Below are 17,791 nucleotides of genomic sequence, written 5' to 3' on the forward strand. Positions count from 1 at the left end.
GGTCTTCAATTTATTTAGATTAGACTAGCCTATCCAACTAGACCACTCCAATGAATGTTGAACGTAGCCTACTTTTATTCTTTAGGTTTTAGAGAACAGGCCTACAATGTCCACACATGCATGCACCATCTGACTAGCTCGCCACTCGCCAGCGAACCTGGACTAGACTATTGTAACCCCCCCCCCCAAATTCTTTTATATTCAAATAAACTGGATGGACCGGTTTCCTAGCCCTGGATCGTGGGGAGGGGGGTAGCCTACGTTAGCGGGTGCTTTGCCATGACCGGCCATTCCACAGGTGTTGGATTGAATTCGCTAGTTTGATTGATAGATGGATGGATTTAACGTCCAAAGTAGATTGTGCAAGTATTGTATAGGCCCATGTGTAAGAGATGAATGGTTGTAACCATGAACTCAGCCAGAGGTAGGCCCTAGCTACTGTAGATTATCAGCATTATCACCAGTCTCAATTTATGTTTTCCTCTAGGCTACGTGTTGCCATTCATTTGAACCACCATCTCATCTACCCTTCTTCTGTTGCTGCATTTTTACATTTATGCTTTCATGATTTTAGAGCGCAATCAACATTTCCCAGGATTCCAATAAGTCCATCCATTCATCCAACTTTGTGCTGAGCGCAGCGCAGGCTGGTGGCCTACTGTCAAGGATCACGACTGATGCACTCCCTTAACACGTCTCCCAACTCCCCAGACCATCAAGAGAATTTCAATATGAAAGACCTTAAATGGGGTATTCCAGGAGGTAGCCTAATGTAGCAAGTCGTCGTTCATGACGCACTGTTATGCTTGTTTGCTGTGTAGATCCAGTCATAGAAGCGGGCATCTCGTCCGGCGATTTGAAACAGCTGGTCAATTCACCCCAACAAGAATAGCCAAGAGAAGGACAAAAATGAAACCACAAACATTACTACTGGTCTTGAAACAACTGTGTTAGCCTAGTTCCATATGAGAACACTCCTCGGTCCAATTCCGTATAGTAGATTAGCCTGTGTCCACGTAGTTGCTAGCTAACTGGTGTGTACATTCCATGAATATCTGAAGCAATTATTCCCTATGTAGTTCACTATGGGTAACACTACATAGGGAATAGGGAGCGAGTGAACTATTTCAAACACATCTCTAGTCAGCCCCGTTAGCTAGCTTACTCGTCCTGATGCCATGTTCCATATGAGAAGACTCTGCTAGCTAGCTAGTTAGCCTACTGTATTAAACCTCTACTTGTCCCGATACCTTGTTTCATATGAGTTAACAGATACAGACCCGACGACAGTTACAGAGATAGATAATATAGATGGATAGGCTTTGTTCGTAATAATTAAAATTACAACCAGACAGAGAAAAAGGAGTTTGAGTTCACATAGTTGTTAGCTAACTGGTACAGTTGTTTACGTTGCAGTCTAGCTTACAATAATTCTCACGCCGTTCACTACCATTCCATATTTTTTCTGATTTAAGGTCCCATGACGGGTTTCTCTTCCTGCTTCTGCCTAAGCACTCCACAATAGGTCTACCACAACACAACGGTGTCATGTTTTACCGAAGGAGAAGTGAAGAAGACGGTAGCTATCAGTGGCTAAAGCAGCTGCTAATCTTAAGATCATTCCTGTAGCTGCTTTGCTGCTAATGCGAGTTCGTCTCCGTTCCTGCCCGAGAAACAGAAGTTGAACTAATAGCATCAAAATCAAAATAGCTACAGGAATCATCGTTGTAAAGTTAGCTATCTGCTTTTTAGCCACCGACAGCTATTGTTAATATTATGAAGCTGCTGTCGTGAGCTAACTTGCTATCACGGTCTTATCGTGCAGCTTCACAGCCTGCTATTAGCAGACAGCACTAAAGTTGACAAAATCACACTTGCACATCATTAGAATTCCAACCATTTATATGGGATTTATCATTCAACTAAACATGGAACCTGAATACTACCTGATATTTCAACCTGCTGCCATCAGTGATCGGCGCATCTGCTTGTTTGAGTCATGAATATCTTACGCAGTGACATTCCATGTAGTGTCCCAAAACTGTTAAATCATTCCCCATGTAGTTCACTATGAGTCACACTCAATACATCCATGGTAGCACTACATAGGGAATAGGGAGTGAGTGAACCATTTCAAACACATCTCTGGTCAGCTCCGTTGGCCATCTTACTCGTCCTGATGCCATGTTCCATATGAGAACACTCAGTTAGCCTAATGTATTAAACTTCTACTTGGCATCAGGACGAGTAAGATGGCTAACGGAGCTGACCAGAGATGTGTTCGAAATGGTTCACTCACTCCCTATTCCCTATGTAGTGCTACTCATAGTGAAATACATAGGGAATGATTTAACAGTTTTGGGACACTACATGGAATGTCATTGCGTAGGATATTCATGACGCAAACAAGCAGATGCGCCAATCACTGATGGCAGCAGGTTGAAATATCAGGTAGTATTCAGATTCCATGTTTAGTTGAATGATAAATCCCATATAAATGGTTGGAATTCTAAAGTTGTGCAAGTGTGATTTTGTCAACTTTAGTGCTGTCTGCTAATAGCAGGCTGTGAAGCTGCACGATAAGACCGTGATAGCAAGTAAGCTCACGACAGCAGCTTCCATAATAATATTAAGCTGTCGGTGGCTAAAAAGCAGATAGCTAACTTTACAACGATGATTCCTGTAGCTATTTTGATTTTGATGCTATTAGTTCAACTTCTGTTTCTCGGGCAGGAACGGAGACAAGCTCGCATTAGCAGCAAAGCAGCTACAGGAATAATCTTAACATTAGCTAACTGCTTTAGACACTGATAGCTACCGTCTTCTTCACTTCTCCTTCGGTAAAACATGACACCGTTGTATTGTGGTATTGTGGAGTGCTTAGGCAGAAGCAGGAAGAGAAACCCGTCATGGGACCTTAAATCAGAAAAAATAAAGAATGGTAGTGAACGGCGTGAGAAGCTATTGTAAGCTAGGCTGCAACGTAAACAACCACCATTCACGTGACACAGGGAACAGAGGTCAGGGGTCAGCTAGCTAGCTAACTGTACCAGTTAGCTAACAACTATGTTAACTCAAACTCCTTGTTCTCTGTCTGGTTGTAATTTTAATTATTACGAACAAAGCCTATCTATCTATAGTAGGCCTATCTATCTCTGTAACTGTCGTCGGGTCTGTATCTGTTAACTCATATGGAACAAGGTATCGGGACAAGTAGAGGTTTAATACAGTAGGCTAACTAGCTAGCTAGCAGAGTCTTCTCATATGGAACATGGCATCAGGACGAGTAAGCTAGCTAACGGGGCTGACTAGTGTTTGAAATGGTTCACTCACTCCCTATTCCCTAAGTAGTGTTACCCATATAGTGAACTACATAGGGAATACTTCTTGTATGCTTCGGATATTCATGGAATGTACACACCAGTTAGCTAGCAACTACGTGGACACAGGCTGATCTACTATACGGAATTGGACCGAGGAGTGTTCTCATATGGAACTAGGCTAACACAGTTGTTTCAAGACCAGCAGTAACGTTTGTGGTTTAATTTTTGTCCTTCGCTTGGCTATTCTTGTTGGGGTGAATTGACCAGCTGTTTCAAATCGCCGGACGAGATGCCCGCTTCTATGACTGGATCTACACAGCAAACAAGCATAACAGTGCGTCATGAAGACCGACGACTTGCTACATTAGGCTACCTCCTGGAATACCCCACTTAAGGGTCTTTTATATTGAAATTATCTTGATGGTCTGGGGAGACGTGTTAAGGGAGTGCATCAGTCGTGATTCTTGACAGTAGGCCACCAGCCTGCGCTGCGCTCAGCACAAAGTTGGATGAATGGAAGGACTTATTGGAATCCTGGAAAATGTTGATTGCGCTCTAAAATCATGAAAACATAAATGTAAAAATGCAGCAACAGAAGAAGTCTAGGTGAGATGGTGGTTTAAATGAATGGCAACACGTAGCCTAGAGGAAAGCATCAATTGAGACTGGTGATAATGCTGATAATCTACAGTAGGGCCTACCTCTGGCTGAGTTCATGGTTACAACCATTCATCTCTTACACATGGGCCTATACAATACTTGCACAATACTTTGGACGTTGAATCCATCCATCTATCAATCAAACTAGCGAATTCAATCCAACACCTGTGGAATGGCCGGTCAGGGCAAAGCACCCGCTAACGTAGGCTACCCCCCTCCCCACGATCCAGGGCTAGGAAACCGGTCCATCCAGTTTATTTGAATATAAAAGAATTTGTAGGGGGGGGGGGATTACAATAGTCTAGTCCAGGTTCGCTGGCGAGTGGCGAGCTAGTCAGATATGGCGCATGCATGTGTGGACATTGTAGGCCTATTCTGTAAAACGTAGGCTACGTTCAACATTCTTTGGAGTGGTCCAGTTGGATAGGCTAGTCTAATCTAAATAAATTGAGGACCTGTATTTTCAGTGTTTGCTGGTAGCGAATGCCACAGACAGGGAGGAAATCTATTCGTTTCATTGTTTCATTGTTTGTGCTCTGTATACACAAGATAGTTAATGTCCGGATATAATTGGCAGTAAGCCGGGAAATAACCCTATCAAAGGCCAAGATTAGAAGGGATTTGAAGATGTAATTGGTCATTTTAAATGGGCCTACTTTATCTTTTGATGGCTATTTGAACGGACTGCATCGATCAATGTAATGACTCTTTCCATGTTTTTCAGTTTTACCCTTTTCATCAATAAAACATCATTTTTACAACCATGCCTCATTGATTGGGAAGGCATTTAGAGCTTCCGGTCTATTAGCCTACTTATTCGGACTCAGAGGATGACATAACTGTTTATTGAGAAACAATTGATAGGCAGGCTGGGCTATATAAAGAAATACCAAAATGCATGTAGTCTAGATATATTACATTATGGTTATACACTTTATGGTAGACTGCCCTCTCGCTCGCTATAAGCAGGCTACATTGTGGCTGTCTTGTTCATCGCAGAAGCCTATAGCCTAGGCTACACATTAAAAAAAAAAATATATATATATATATATATATAGAAGGAATCAGAATATGTGGAAATTTAATTTTAGCCTATTTTAATAGAATTCAAATTGTGCTTAGAGGGAATTATTTTCAACGGACATTATGACCTGAGCATCTATAGCCTAGATCATGCCAACACTAGCCTAACTGATGAAGTCGTGGCCTTCAACTTTGCATGATTTGCATTTGCATTGTTTTTAATGTTACTAAAAGCAACATATGATTTGTATGTGAAATATTTTTTAGAATAAAGCCTAGGCCGCACTTTAACAAGAATATAGCCTACACTTCACAAAAGGAGAAGAATCGATGAAACGGCTACAAGAACAGCATTTTGGCCAAGGATCCAAATAAAACAGTAGTCTACTGTACAGATGCAGCATAGACCGTAGATACATAATACTTATCTAATTAATAATTATCTAAGTTAATAGGCCTATGAGAACGCAACGCTTTTTACGGTAGGCTAGGCCTATGCGTCTTGTGATTGTATCCTACTGTAGCCTAGGCTACAACTTAAGGCTTGGGCCCTATTCCTTGTATAGCCTACAAGGCTACTCATTATTATCGAATTATCTAGTTGATATATCAATAAAACAATAAGCCGTTTTAATGGCTATGGGCTACTAGTTGTAGCTATACACGAGTAACTCGTGACGAGTTGATGCGCTCTTACGCACGGTTGAGGCGGCAGCTCAAATACACTTCGCGCATATCCTCTGCACCTTGGCAGTGCAACTGCCACAGACAACTATGGTGCACTTCATGCATTGGTAGACAGTTCTGTTCTTGCTGCAGCTTGTCTTCACCATGCAGGTATTTTTTGGGGGGTATTCTTCTGTGGACACTGCGAGGGGCGCCGCCGGTGGCTGTTTGGATGACAGAGCGCGCAGCTCTTCAGCCAACTGGAGGATGTCGCGTCTGGGGAGGCTCTGCGTTTCTCCACCAGTCCCCAGCGAGTCCAAGCTCCCCCAATGAATAATACTTATTTATAATAGCCTACATAGCGCGAAACTGTGCATATAATAGGCTGTAGCCAGCGCGAAACTGCGCATTCCCTATAGCCGTTCATTGAACGGCTGGCGGCCGGTATAAATAAATAAAAACATACACGATATTTTGTTATTTGAATGATCTTAAATATATTCAGATTCAAGATCATTCAAATAACAAAATATTGTGTATGTTTTTTAATTTATAATTTAACAATAGGGGGTGCAACAGAACACAATTTTAGGGAAAGTCATTGACAGGCGGACTTCAATGTTTTATTAAAATATAGTTACGTGCAAATGAAAACCCACAATCGTCCAATGGACGTCTTTGGCGGTTCTAAGACCTTACCCCGGTTTTGGAAATCAGATAAAGGTGTTCACAAGACCATTTCAATAATCGCATTATTACAATTATCGGTTGATCGGCGTATAGTGTGCATGTGAACGCACTCACTGTCAAACCTTCCGCTATGCACAAGATAGTTAATGTCTGGATATGATTGGCAATGAGTGATCTTTACTCATGGCGACTATGTTAATTTTGTATGGATCCACACCTCCGATCAAGCTTATTTTTTCTTTGTATCGTGCTGAAGCCATATAGCCTACTGCGCTCAGGCTTGGCTACATTAGCTGGTGCGGCCGTCTTCAAATTTACTTCCGGGGTTTACGAGTAGCCTACCAGTTGAATGCATTCCAGAAACAAAACGCAAAACCCTCACGTTCACCACATCTTTAATAACAAATATATTTACAATACTGTTATTTTGCGCATTTGACTTCACAGCCACCACGTCTTGACCCGACGTCAGTAACCAAGATAGATAGGCTACTGTAGGCCTAGATATAGGTGTTCGTAATAATTAAATTACATCCAGATGGAGAAAACATGTGTTGAGAACAAGGTAATAATAACAATTAAACGTTATTTGTATAGCACCTTTCATACAGATAAATTCAGCTCAAAGTGCTTTACAACAGAGCATTTAAATTAAAGAATGTGAAATTTAATGATGCTTCATTCGTAGACTATAGGAGAAAAACACTGAGCCCAGCCTGCTAAATCTGCTCAAAGACGCCACCTGGCTGTGGTGCATCACTAAAACGAAATAACACTGAATAACACAGAATTTACAGAACTAACTGGCTTCTCACCTTTGTATTCGTATGGATAGGGGCTTTTTGTGAGACTTACCATATGATACAAAAGAGACACCATGTAATCTGTCCTGTACTATTGGATTAAGTGATTAATCAGGTGTATGGCACACCCAGCACACACCTGATTAATCACTTAATCCAATAATACAGGACAGGAAATAAAGATGCCCACTTCCTTTCAGGAAGTAGTGGAGCTGGTGCACAGAGCCCATTAAACCCAGGGCTGCGTTCCGAATCGCATACTTCTACTTCTTACTACCAGTACCTACTACAGCTGCCCTTAGAAAGTACGTACTTTGCAAGCAGTAGGCATCCAATTGGGACATACTACCTTGTCATAACATTGCGCCTTGAAATTAGCCCACATCCGTCGCTGTCCATAACGCGACATTCGTCTACAGCTGTCAACTCGCGCATGTGACGCACATTACCGCTGCGCAAAGGATTGTGGGTCAGAATAGCCAGAAAAGCCTGCTGGCATGCATACTGCAAAATACGACCGGATGTAGTAGGTCATCCTGGTACTTTTGCCATACTGCATGTGGCATACTATGTATTGGGACATACTACATTCTGTTTTGGCATACTATATAGTAGGGTAGTAGGCGATTCGGAACGCAGCCCAGGTGTGTCCTCACCAAGGTCATGCTGGTGATCTGAATGGGGGCCAGGCCAGGAGGCAGTCACACATCACCATGACGACGGCAGTCATGGCAGCTGTTGATCCTGATGTCTTGATGGCGGTGCGAGAGACAGCCAGATGCAGGGGGAGAGGGGAATCCACCAGAGCTGGGTTCTAACAAAAAAGAGATGAGTGAGTGAGCTAGTTGTGTTAACCCATGTTACCCATTCAGAGAATGTGGTGTTTTGTTTGTGCTTGTGCAGAAATTATAATTTGGGGAATTGCACTTTTTTATTTATTTATTGTGGGTGGCTCTTAAAAGAGCCTTTGAGTTGTGCTCAGCACAAACTATGGCACATGCTGCTGCCAGAGAACAGCACCCTCCTCGTTGAAATAGGAGGTGAAGCTCTCCCTCATACGGATGGCCTCCCGTGCTGAATGGTTGCTCCCAAAGTGTGGAATCCCCTGTAGAGCAGCAGACCCCTCCTCTGGCATGGAGCAAGCTGGTCCCCCTGGTGGACATCCTCAGGAAGTTGTGGAGGATGCAGGTGGCCTTCACACATGCTTCTGCATTGGCAGGGTTCACTCCAAAGACACGCCGGTACATACGCCACTGGAAAGCGAGGATGCCGAAGCTGCATTCTACCGTCAACCTTGCGCGGCTGAGGCGGTAGTTGAAGATCCTCCTCTCTCTGGGGATGTTGGATCTGGGGAAGGGACACATCAGGTTCTTGCGCAGGGGAAAGACCTCATCTCCGATGAAGACATGGGGCAATGGTCCTCAGTGCTCTGCTTCTGGAACCAGAGAGTCTTCGGGCAGGTCAAGGGTGCCGTCTTTCAGGGCTTCTCCAAAGGCAGAGGTGGCCAGGGTGCCACCATCGCTCGCTCTCCCATACCCACCAACATCGATGACCCGGAACAGGTAGTCAGCATCTACCACTGCCAGTAGGACGATCGAGAATCTCCCCTTGTAGTTGAAAAAGAGGGATCCGGAGTTGGAGGGGGCCTGGATGGTGACATGCTTCCCATCGATCGATCCCAGGCAGTTGGGGAAGTTCCACCGCTCATAGAAGCCCACAGCAATGGACCTCCAGTCCTCCTGGGTAGGAACGGGGATGTAGTCATCCACCAGGGCCTTCCAGATGGCCCTCGCGACCTCGGCAACAATGCGCCCCACGGTGCAGTGCCCCACTCTGTAGCTGAAGGAGATGGTCATAAAGGAATCCCCAGTTGCAAGGTAGCTGTGACAGATGAGAATATCATGTTATTGTACTTTTGTTGCAGCTATAAAACATGGCCTTAATGAAGTAGAGTATTGATCTAACAGATTATACTGCATTGTAATAATACAGTTCATGTTGCCCAGTAGTACCTGAATAGGGGATTTTTTTCTGAGATAAAATGGTAAAATATTCATAGAACACCTATTAGCTGCTGATATGCAATTTACATCAGCTTGCATGCTGTACAAAATAATGCCCCCCACAACTGTTCATTCAAACTGCACTAGTTAGCTAGCAATATCTGGGTAGGATTTCAATCATTTATTTAGTTAATTATTCGTATGTTTTATTATCCACCTATTCATTCGTTAATGTTTTTATGTATTTATAGCCTATATTTGATTAGGCTTTTATGTAAACCCGAATGACCACTGAGGCAAGCCGCAATTACAATGATGTTGAGCGGTGAATGGAAATGTTCTACTTGAGGCAACTGTAGGCTTCATTAGGCTATATTGTACATCATATTGCCATAATATTGTCATTTAGCAGGCATGCGAGGAATGTGGGTCTAAAAACGCATGTCATCCCAATGCTCACATGCCGCTTTGGTGGAATTGGCTGTGCGCAAAACATGGAGGTGATGCGTCTCCAAGTTATAAGAACACAAGGGAGCAAGTTAGATTATTAATTTGCCGAATCGTCATGTGTGTAGCTATAATTAAGCTTTATAGAATCACATGAAACTCATCCATGGACCCCATATATTTAGATACCCCCGTGTCTGCTGTGGATGTCGTAGCATGTCCGTAGAATGTCCTCTCTCCTATGATGCTTTTTTAGCCTCTCTTACTCTGAAATGTAATTTAATGTAATGTATTGCTTTATAAATGTCCTTAGCCGGTAGACAAACATACTCCTGGAGCTTGCTCGATCGCCTTGTTGAGAGGGGTCAGGGAAGAATTTTTACAGCTCACTTATCTGGCCCCCGGGTGATTACTGTTTTTTTGCTTCCCTCTGGAATATGTAGAGAGTGGGTCATATGCCCACCTCCCTTGTTCTCTGTAAAGCACATTGTGTTGCCTCTGGGTATGAAATGCGCTATACAAATAAAGCTTTGATTGATTGATTGATATATTTACAAGACCTCGATACAGGCACTGATATAGCTGGATTATAGTAGGCCATGACGCACGGGGCCTTGGATATGCCGGGACTATAAATGAGGCTCATGGGCACTAACGCTATCAGGGAGTGAGGACAATGAAATTTGTCACAGTGGCATTGAGTCTGGATGGTCCAGGCTAGCCAGCTATATTTGAGGTAGCATAGCGCCGTCAATAGCCCTCGTTCTCTAGCCTGCCGACTGGCTTTTAGCTGAGCTCATTTGCATATGAAAAAGTGCTCAATCTGATTTTGTGGTCAACGGAGGGGTATAGAGGCATGCTAGAACGCGTATTCAGCTAAAATACTCAGACATGTTTTAGGGACCCCAAATACTTATATTAAATTGTTTAAAATTAGCATAATAGGACACCTTTAACTAAATTTTTTCACTAAGTGAGTGCTTTGAGTGTAGCGCATGATTACAGTAAGATAATGAGATAATTATAAGATAATGGATAATAGTCTACAAAATGGTACAATGACTTAATAATAGACTACCTTCAAAAATAATCATCGGTCCTCATCCCTGGCGAGAAATTCCACCCCAGACATGGAGCTCAGCCTGAAGTCACATTTTATGAATTAATGACTACATTATGACACCCCCACCCCCAACACAACACATCTCGCAACCCCCAGTCAGTATATTTCAATAGGAATTACCTTTAAGCAGGGGATAAACCTAAGTGTCTTGCTTTTGAAACAGTAGGAAAATAAAAACAATACATTTCAAGACATTTTATTTTAAGAACAGAACAAGCCATTAACATGGCTTCTTAACCTTCAATGCTTTCAGAAAGCTCAGCCAAGTTCAGAAAATACACAGTAGGTTACTGTAATCACTAGATTACTTCGTATTTCATTTGTCCCTTTTATTTGTATTAGTTTATTTGGTGTGCCTTTTCTTTATCTATGCTGTGAGTAATAAAAATATAGCCTAGTAACATAACAAATGAGCTATATTGTTCTCGCCTACATGTCAAGAGCCTATTTTAAAATAAAAGAAAAAAAAAAGAAAAAAAAGAATAACAAACGAAATATGAACTGATCTCTTGTTTATAAAATGTTCAGCTGTCATAAGCTCCATAGCTACAGCCCTCTCTCTACTAGATAATGCTGTAGCTATGTAGCTATCTACCATCTGACCCCCTTCCTTTTTATACCGGCGCACACATGCTCAGACTGATGACTGGCAATCTGTTTTGAAACACAGAGTTTGTCAGTTCGAGCCCCGAGAAGAAAATAATAATTGCCTTAAGCCCATTTTACTTTCTCCGTATTCGTAATAGTCCCAGAAATGATCTATTTACTGTTAAGTCATTACTCTCGCTCAATCGAAGGAGGACAGAAAATCAACCACTAGTGCAGGTCTTGAACCAGGTACCTTCTGCACTCCAGACGTGTGCTACCAACTGCGCTAAACCTCTACTTATGTCCATACCTTGTTACAGATGTGGGAACATAAGAATGTAACTTGACCCACGGTATTCTAACAGGCGCTTTACGGCATTCCGCACCACCGCTCGCCTGCCCATAGGGGCGCAGTAATACCACTCATTGACCCATTGCTGTAGCTCATCTCGCACATTAGATGAGCCTACCGTTCTCAAACTCCTTGTTCTCTGTCTGGTTGTAATTTAATTATTACGAACAAAGCCTATCTATTTATAGTTTCTATCTCTGTAACTGTCGCCGGGTCTATATCTGTTAACTGTCGGGACAAGTAGAAGTTTAATACATTAGGCTGAGTGTTCTCATATGGAACATGGCATCAGGACGAGTAAGATGGCTAACGGAGATGACCAGAGATGTGTTTGAAATGGTTCACTCACTCCCTCCCTATTACCATGGATGTATTGAGTGCGACTCATAGTGAACTACATGGGGAATGATTTAACAGTTTTGGGACACTACATGGAATGTAACTGCGTAAGATATTCATGACTCAAATAAGCAGACGCGCCGATCACTGATGGCAGCAGGTTGAAATATCAGGTAGTATTCAGGTTCCATGTTTAGTTGAATGATAAATCCCATATAAATGGTTGGAATTCTAATGATGTGCAAGTGTGATTTTGTCAACTTTAGTGCTGTCTGCTAATAGCAGCCTATGAAGCTGCACGATAAGACCGTGATAGCAAGTTAGCTCACGACAGCAGCTTCCATAATATTAACGGTAGCTGTCGGTGGCTAAAAAGCAGATAGCTAACTTTACAACGATGATTCCTGTAGCTATTTTGATTTTGATGCTATTAGTTCAACTTCTGTTTCTCGGGCAGGAACGGAGACGAACTCGCATTAGCAGCAAAGCAGCTAGAGGAATGATCTTAACATTAGCTAACTGCTTTAGCTACTGCTAGCTACCGTCTTCTTCACTTCTCCTTCGGTAAAACATGACACCGTTGTGTTGTGGTATTGTGGAGGGCTTAGGCAGAAGCAGGAAGAGAAACCACTTTTGCCCCATATGAGTAAAATAATGGTCTCATAAGCATTTTCGATTGTGTAAAATTGTGTTCACTTGTTTTAGTTTGCAAACATATGCAATTTTCTTAGCTTTCCCAGCTTTGTATGTAGTTTTAATGTGAAAGATACATCTTGAATGCAGTCAAGACAAATTAATTTGCCTCTTAACTTTTGTCAAACCCCCTGGTTCCAGTCAATTGGATTATAGGCTATAGGCTACTTTCGTTTACAATGACGTTACCTTATGAACACATATAGCTTAACCTATAGGCCTACATAAAAACAATAGCCTAAAACCATGTTTATTTACAATGTTTTTTCTTTCATTGATAGCATGCCAATAGTTAGGGTGAGGAACGACGCGCGGTCTCTTTAGCCCTGAGACCATCAGGCAGGCAGCTCAGGAGTTAGTTGAAGGCTATATATATTATTATGATATTATGTCTAATAATACATTCGTTGAAAGTACACAGGCTGATCTACTATACGGAATTGGACCAAGGAGTGTTCTCATATGGAACTAGGCTGCACACGCCCGCCCGCGACAAGAGCTGAATTGTAGTCAGCTTTCCCCGCTGCACGCAGGACGCGTGCGTCCCCCGCTGATCCGAGCGAGAACGCAGGCGGAATGTCGCTCCCCGTCTGAAACGGCCTTGACTCCTGAAATCCCAAGGTCTTTCATATTGAAATTCTCTTAATAGTCTGGGGATGCGAGACGTGTTAAGGGAGTGCATCAGTCGTGAGCCTTGACAGTAGGCTACCAGCCTGCGCTGCGCTCAGAACAAAGTTGGATGAATGCATGGACTTATTGGAATCCTGGAAAATGTTTATTGCGCTCTAAAATCATGAAAGCATAAATGTAAAAATGCAGCAACAGAAGTAGTCTAGATGAGATGGTGGTTTAAATGAATGGCAACACATAAATTGAGACGTAAATTGAGACTGGTGATAATGCTGATAATCTACCGTAGGGCCTACCTCTAGCTGAGTTCATGGTTACAGCCATTCATCTCTTACACATGGGCCTATACAATACTTGCACAATCTACTTTGGACGTGAATCCATCCATCTATCAATCAAACTAGCGAATTCAATGGCCGGTCATGGCAAAGCACCCGCTAACGCAGGCTACCCCCCTCCCCACGATCCAGGGCTAGGAAACCGGTTCATCCAATTTATTTGAATATAAAATAATTTTGGGGGGGGTTACAATAGTCTAGTCCAGGTTCGCTGGCGAGTGACGAGCTAGTCAGATGGCGCATGCATGTGTGGACATTGTAGGCCGATTCTGTAAAACCTAAAAAATAAAAGTAGGCTACGTTCAACATTCATTGGAGTGGTCCAGGTGGATAGGCTATCTAAATAAATTGAGGACCTGTATTTTCAGTGTTTGCTGGTAGCGGACTGCATCGATCAATGCAATGACTCTCCATGTTTTTCAGTTTTACCCTTTTCATCAATAAAACATCATTTTTACAACCATGTCTCATTGATTGGGAAGGTATTTAGAGCTGCCGGTCTATTAGCCTACATTCGGACTCAGAGGATGACATAACTGTTTATTGAGAAACAATTGCAGGCTGGGCTATATAAAGAAATACCACAATGCATGTAGTCTAGATATATTACATTATGGTTATACACTTTATGGTAGACTGCCCTCTCGCTCGCTAAGCAGGCTACATTGTGGCTGTTTTGTTCATCGCAGAAGCCTATAGGCTACACATTAAAAAAATGTTTTTTTTTATATAGACCTAGAAGGAATCAGAATATGTGGAAATTTAATTTTAGCCTATTTTAAAACAATTCAAATTCTGCTTAGAGGGAATTATTTTCAACGGACATTATGACCTGAGCATAATTAATAATTAACTAAGTTAATATAGGCCTATGAGAACGCAACGCTTTTTATGATAGGCTAGGCCTATGCGTCTTGTGATTGTACTGTAGCCTAGGCTACAACTTAAGGCTTGCCCTATTGAATTCATTTTATAGCCTACTAGGCTACTCATTATTATCGAATTATCTAGTTGATATATGAATAAAACAATAAGCCGTTTTAATGGCTATGGGCTACTAGTTGTAGCTATATGATGCGCTCTGCTCTTATACGCACGGTTGAGGCGGCAGCTCAAATACACTTCGCACATATCCTCTGCTATAGCCTCTCACAGACAGCTAGGTGCACTTCATGCATTGGTAGACAGTTCTGTTCTTGCTGCAGCTTGTCTTCACCATGCAAGTATTTTTTGGGGGGTATTCTTCTGTGGACACTGCGAGGGGCGCCGCAGGTGGCTGTTTGGACGCCAGAGCGCGAAGCTCTTCAGCCAACTGGAGGATGTCTCGTCTGGGGAGGCTCTGTCTCTCCACCAGTCCCTAGCGAGTCCAAGCTCCCCCAATGAATAATACTTATTTATAATAGCCTACATAGCGCGAAACTGTGCATATAATAGGCTGTAGCCAGCGCGAAAACTGCGCATTCCCTATAGCCGTTCATTGGACAGCTGGCGGCCGGTATAAATAAATAAAAACATACACGATATTTTGTTATTTGAATGATCTTGAATATATATATATATATTCAAGATCATTCAAATAACAAAATATTGTGTATGTTTCTTTCATTTATAATTTAACAATAGGGGGTGGAACAGAACACAATTTTAGGGAAAGTCATTGACAGGCGGACTTCAATGTTTTATTAAAATATAGTTATGTGCAAATGAAAACCCACAATCGTCCTATGGAACTTACCCCGATTTTGGAAATCAGATAAAGGCGTTCACAAGACCATTTCAATAATCGCATTATTACAATTATCGGTTGATGTCTCACTGTCAAACCTGCCGCTATGCACAAGATAGTTAATGTCCGGATATGATTGGCAATGAGTGATCTTTACTCATGGCGACTATTTCAATTTTGTATGGATCCACACCTCCGATCAAGCTTATTTTTTCTTTGTATCGTGCTGAAGCCATATAGCCTACTGCGCTCAGACTTGGCTACATTAGCTGGTGCCCCGTCTTCAAATTTACTTCCGGGGTTTACGAGTAGCCTACCAGTTGAATGCGTTCCAGAAACAAAACGCAAAACCTTCACGTTCACCACATCTTTACTAACAAATATATTAGCAATACTGTTATTTTGCGCATTTGACTTAACAGACACCACGTCTTGACCCGACGTCAGTTGCCGAGATAGATAGGCTACTGTAGGCCTAGATATATTATAGGTGTTCGTAATAATGAAATTACATCGAGATGGAGAAAACATATGTTTGAGAACAAGTTAATAATAACAATTAAACGTTATTTGTATAGCCCCTTTCATACAGATAAATTCAGCTCAAAGTGCTTTACAACAGAGCATTTAAATTAAAGAATGTGAAATTTAATGATGCTTCATTCGTAGACTATAGGAGAAAAACACTGAGCCCAGCCTGCTAAATCTACTCAAAGACGCCACCTGGCGGTGGTGCATTACTAAAACGAAATAACACCCGTCTGAAATCCCACGAGATTTCCAACGGGATTTCCCTGCCAAATACTGCAAGGTGAAATGCTGCAGCATGTGACATTTCTAACTTCCCACATCTGTACATATGACTTAACAGACATCATGTCTTGACCTGACGTCAGTTACTGAGATAGATACTGTAGATAGATGTGGTCGTAATAATTCAATTGCATCCCGATGGAGAAAAAAGATGTGTTTGAGAACAAGGTAATAATAATAAAATGTTATTTTTATAGCACCTTTCATACAGATAAGTGTTGCTCAAAGTGCTTTACAACAGAGATTTTACATGCAGTGCTTCACATAAAAATAGACGAAATAAAAAGTACTCATCGAATGTCGTGCTGTGTATCTACTGTGCATGACCTACACAGAATGTGTGAAATTTAAATCTGCTCAAAGATGCCACCTGGCGGTGGTGCATCACTAAAATGAAATAACACCCATCTAAAATCCCACAGGATTTCCCTGTGAAATACCACAATGGTGAAATGCTGCAGCGCTGATAAGTTCGAGAGGCTCGCCACTGTACACACACACACACACACACACACACACACACACATACACACACACATACACACATGCACACACTGTGTGTCCACATCAGGCAGGGCAGGAGCTGAATATAAAAGTGATTCAGCTGAGAGGATAGTTAGCCTAAAGCATGTGAAGTTTTATGTTGTATATGTACACAACTCTGGTTGTTCCAGTACAATCTAAACATAGCTGCTATATGGAACAATAGAAGAATGCTTTGAGAACCCTAACCTTCCCAACAGAACCCTACTGTTCCAGATGTAGCTCTTTAAAGGTCTGCATGGTGCTGTTTGGAACCCTAAAGGGTTCTCTCTCAACTGAAAAGAGTTTTGTCTTTTTCAGAGGGTTGTATTAAACATTTTATTGTATACTATTGTATTAAATCTTGAGTGATGTGTCAGTTCACCTGTCCTCTCCTCCTCCTCTCCTCCTCTCCCCTCCCCCTCTCCTGTCCTCTCCTCTCATCTTCCCTCATCTCCTGTCCTCCCCTTTCCCTTCCCTCTTCTCCTCCTCCTCCTCTCCTCTCCTATTCTCCTCTCCCCTCTCCTCCTCCTCCTCTCCACTCCTCTCCTCTTCTCCTCTCCTCCTCTCCACTCCTCTCCTGCCCTCTTCTCCTCCTGTGCTGTGTAGCGGTGCTGGAGTCGGTGTCTCTGGAGAAAATCACCACGGAGTCTCCACAGAGGGAGGAGCCAGGAGAGACGTCCCCCTGCCCCAGCCACTCCCCCTCCACCCCGAGACACCTCCGCTACCGCCAGCCTGGAGGTGGGTTAGGGTTAAACACCTCCGCTACCGCCAGCCTGGAGGTGGGTTAGGGTTAAACACCTCCGCTACCACCAGCCTGGAAATACGGCCACACCCCTCCAACTGGGTTGTTTCCTGTGTCATGTCATCCTTGATGTATCAACCCACCACACTACTCAAGGACATCCAGTCACATTTACAAAGGCCCATGTGTGTGTTTGTGTATGTGTGTGCGTGTGTGTTTGTGTGTGTTTGTATGTGTGTGTGTGTGTATGTGTGTGTGCATGTGTGTGTATATGTGTGTGCACGTGTGTGGGTGTGTGTATGTGTGT

The 17,791-nt window shown here is 42.6% G+C and overlaps 1 protein-coding gene across 1 annotated transcript in view; it reads left to right on the forward strand.

Annotated features, from left to right (window-relative positions):
• The window catches only part of rasgrf2b (Ras protein-specific guanine nucleotide-releasing factor 2b), a gene marked incomplete at both ends in the record, with an annotated part of 308,695 nt that overhangs the window by 245,374 nt on the left and 45,530 nt on the right, over positions 1 to 17,791 (forward strand). Inside the window, one exon of the mRNA XM_084439496.1 lies at positions 17,349 to 17,480. Coding sequence (XP_084295622.1) covers positions 17,349 to 17,480 — 132 coding nt within the window. The remainder of the gene's footprint in view (positions 1 to 17,348; positions 17,481 to 17,791) is intronic.

This window comes from Borostomias antarcticus, assembly GCF_949987555.1.
Source record: "Borostomias antarcticus genome assembly, chromosome: 6".
NCBI classification, from domain to species: domain Eukaryota; kingdom Metazoa; phylum Chordata; class Actinopteri; order Stomiiformes; family Stomiidae; genus Borostomias; species Borostomias antarcticus.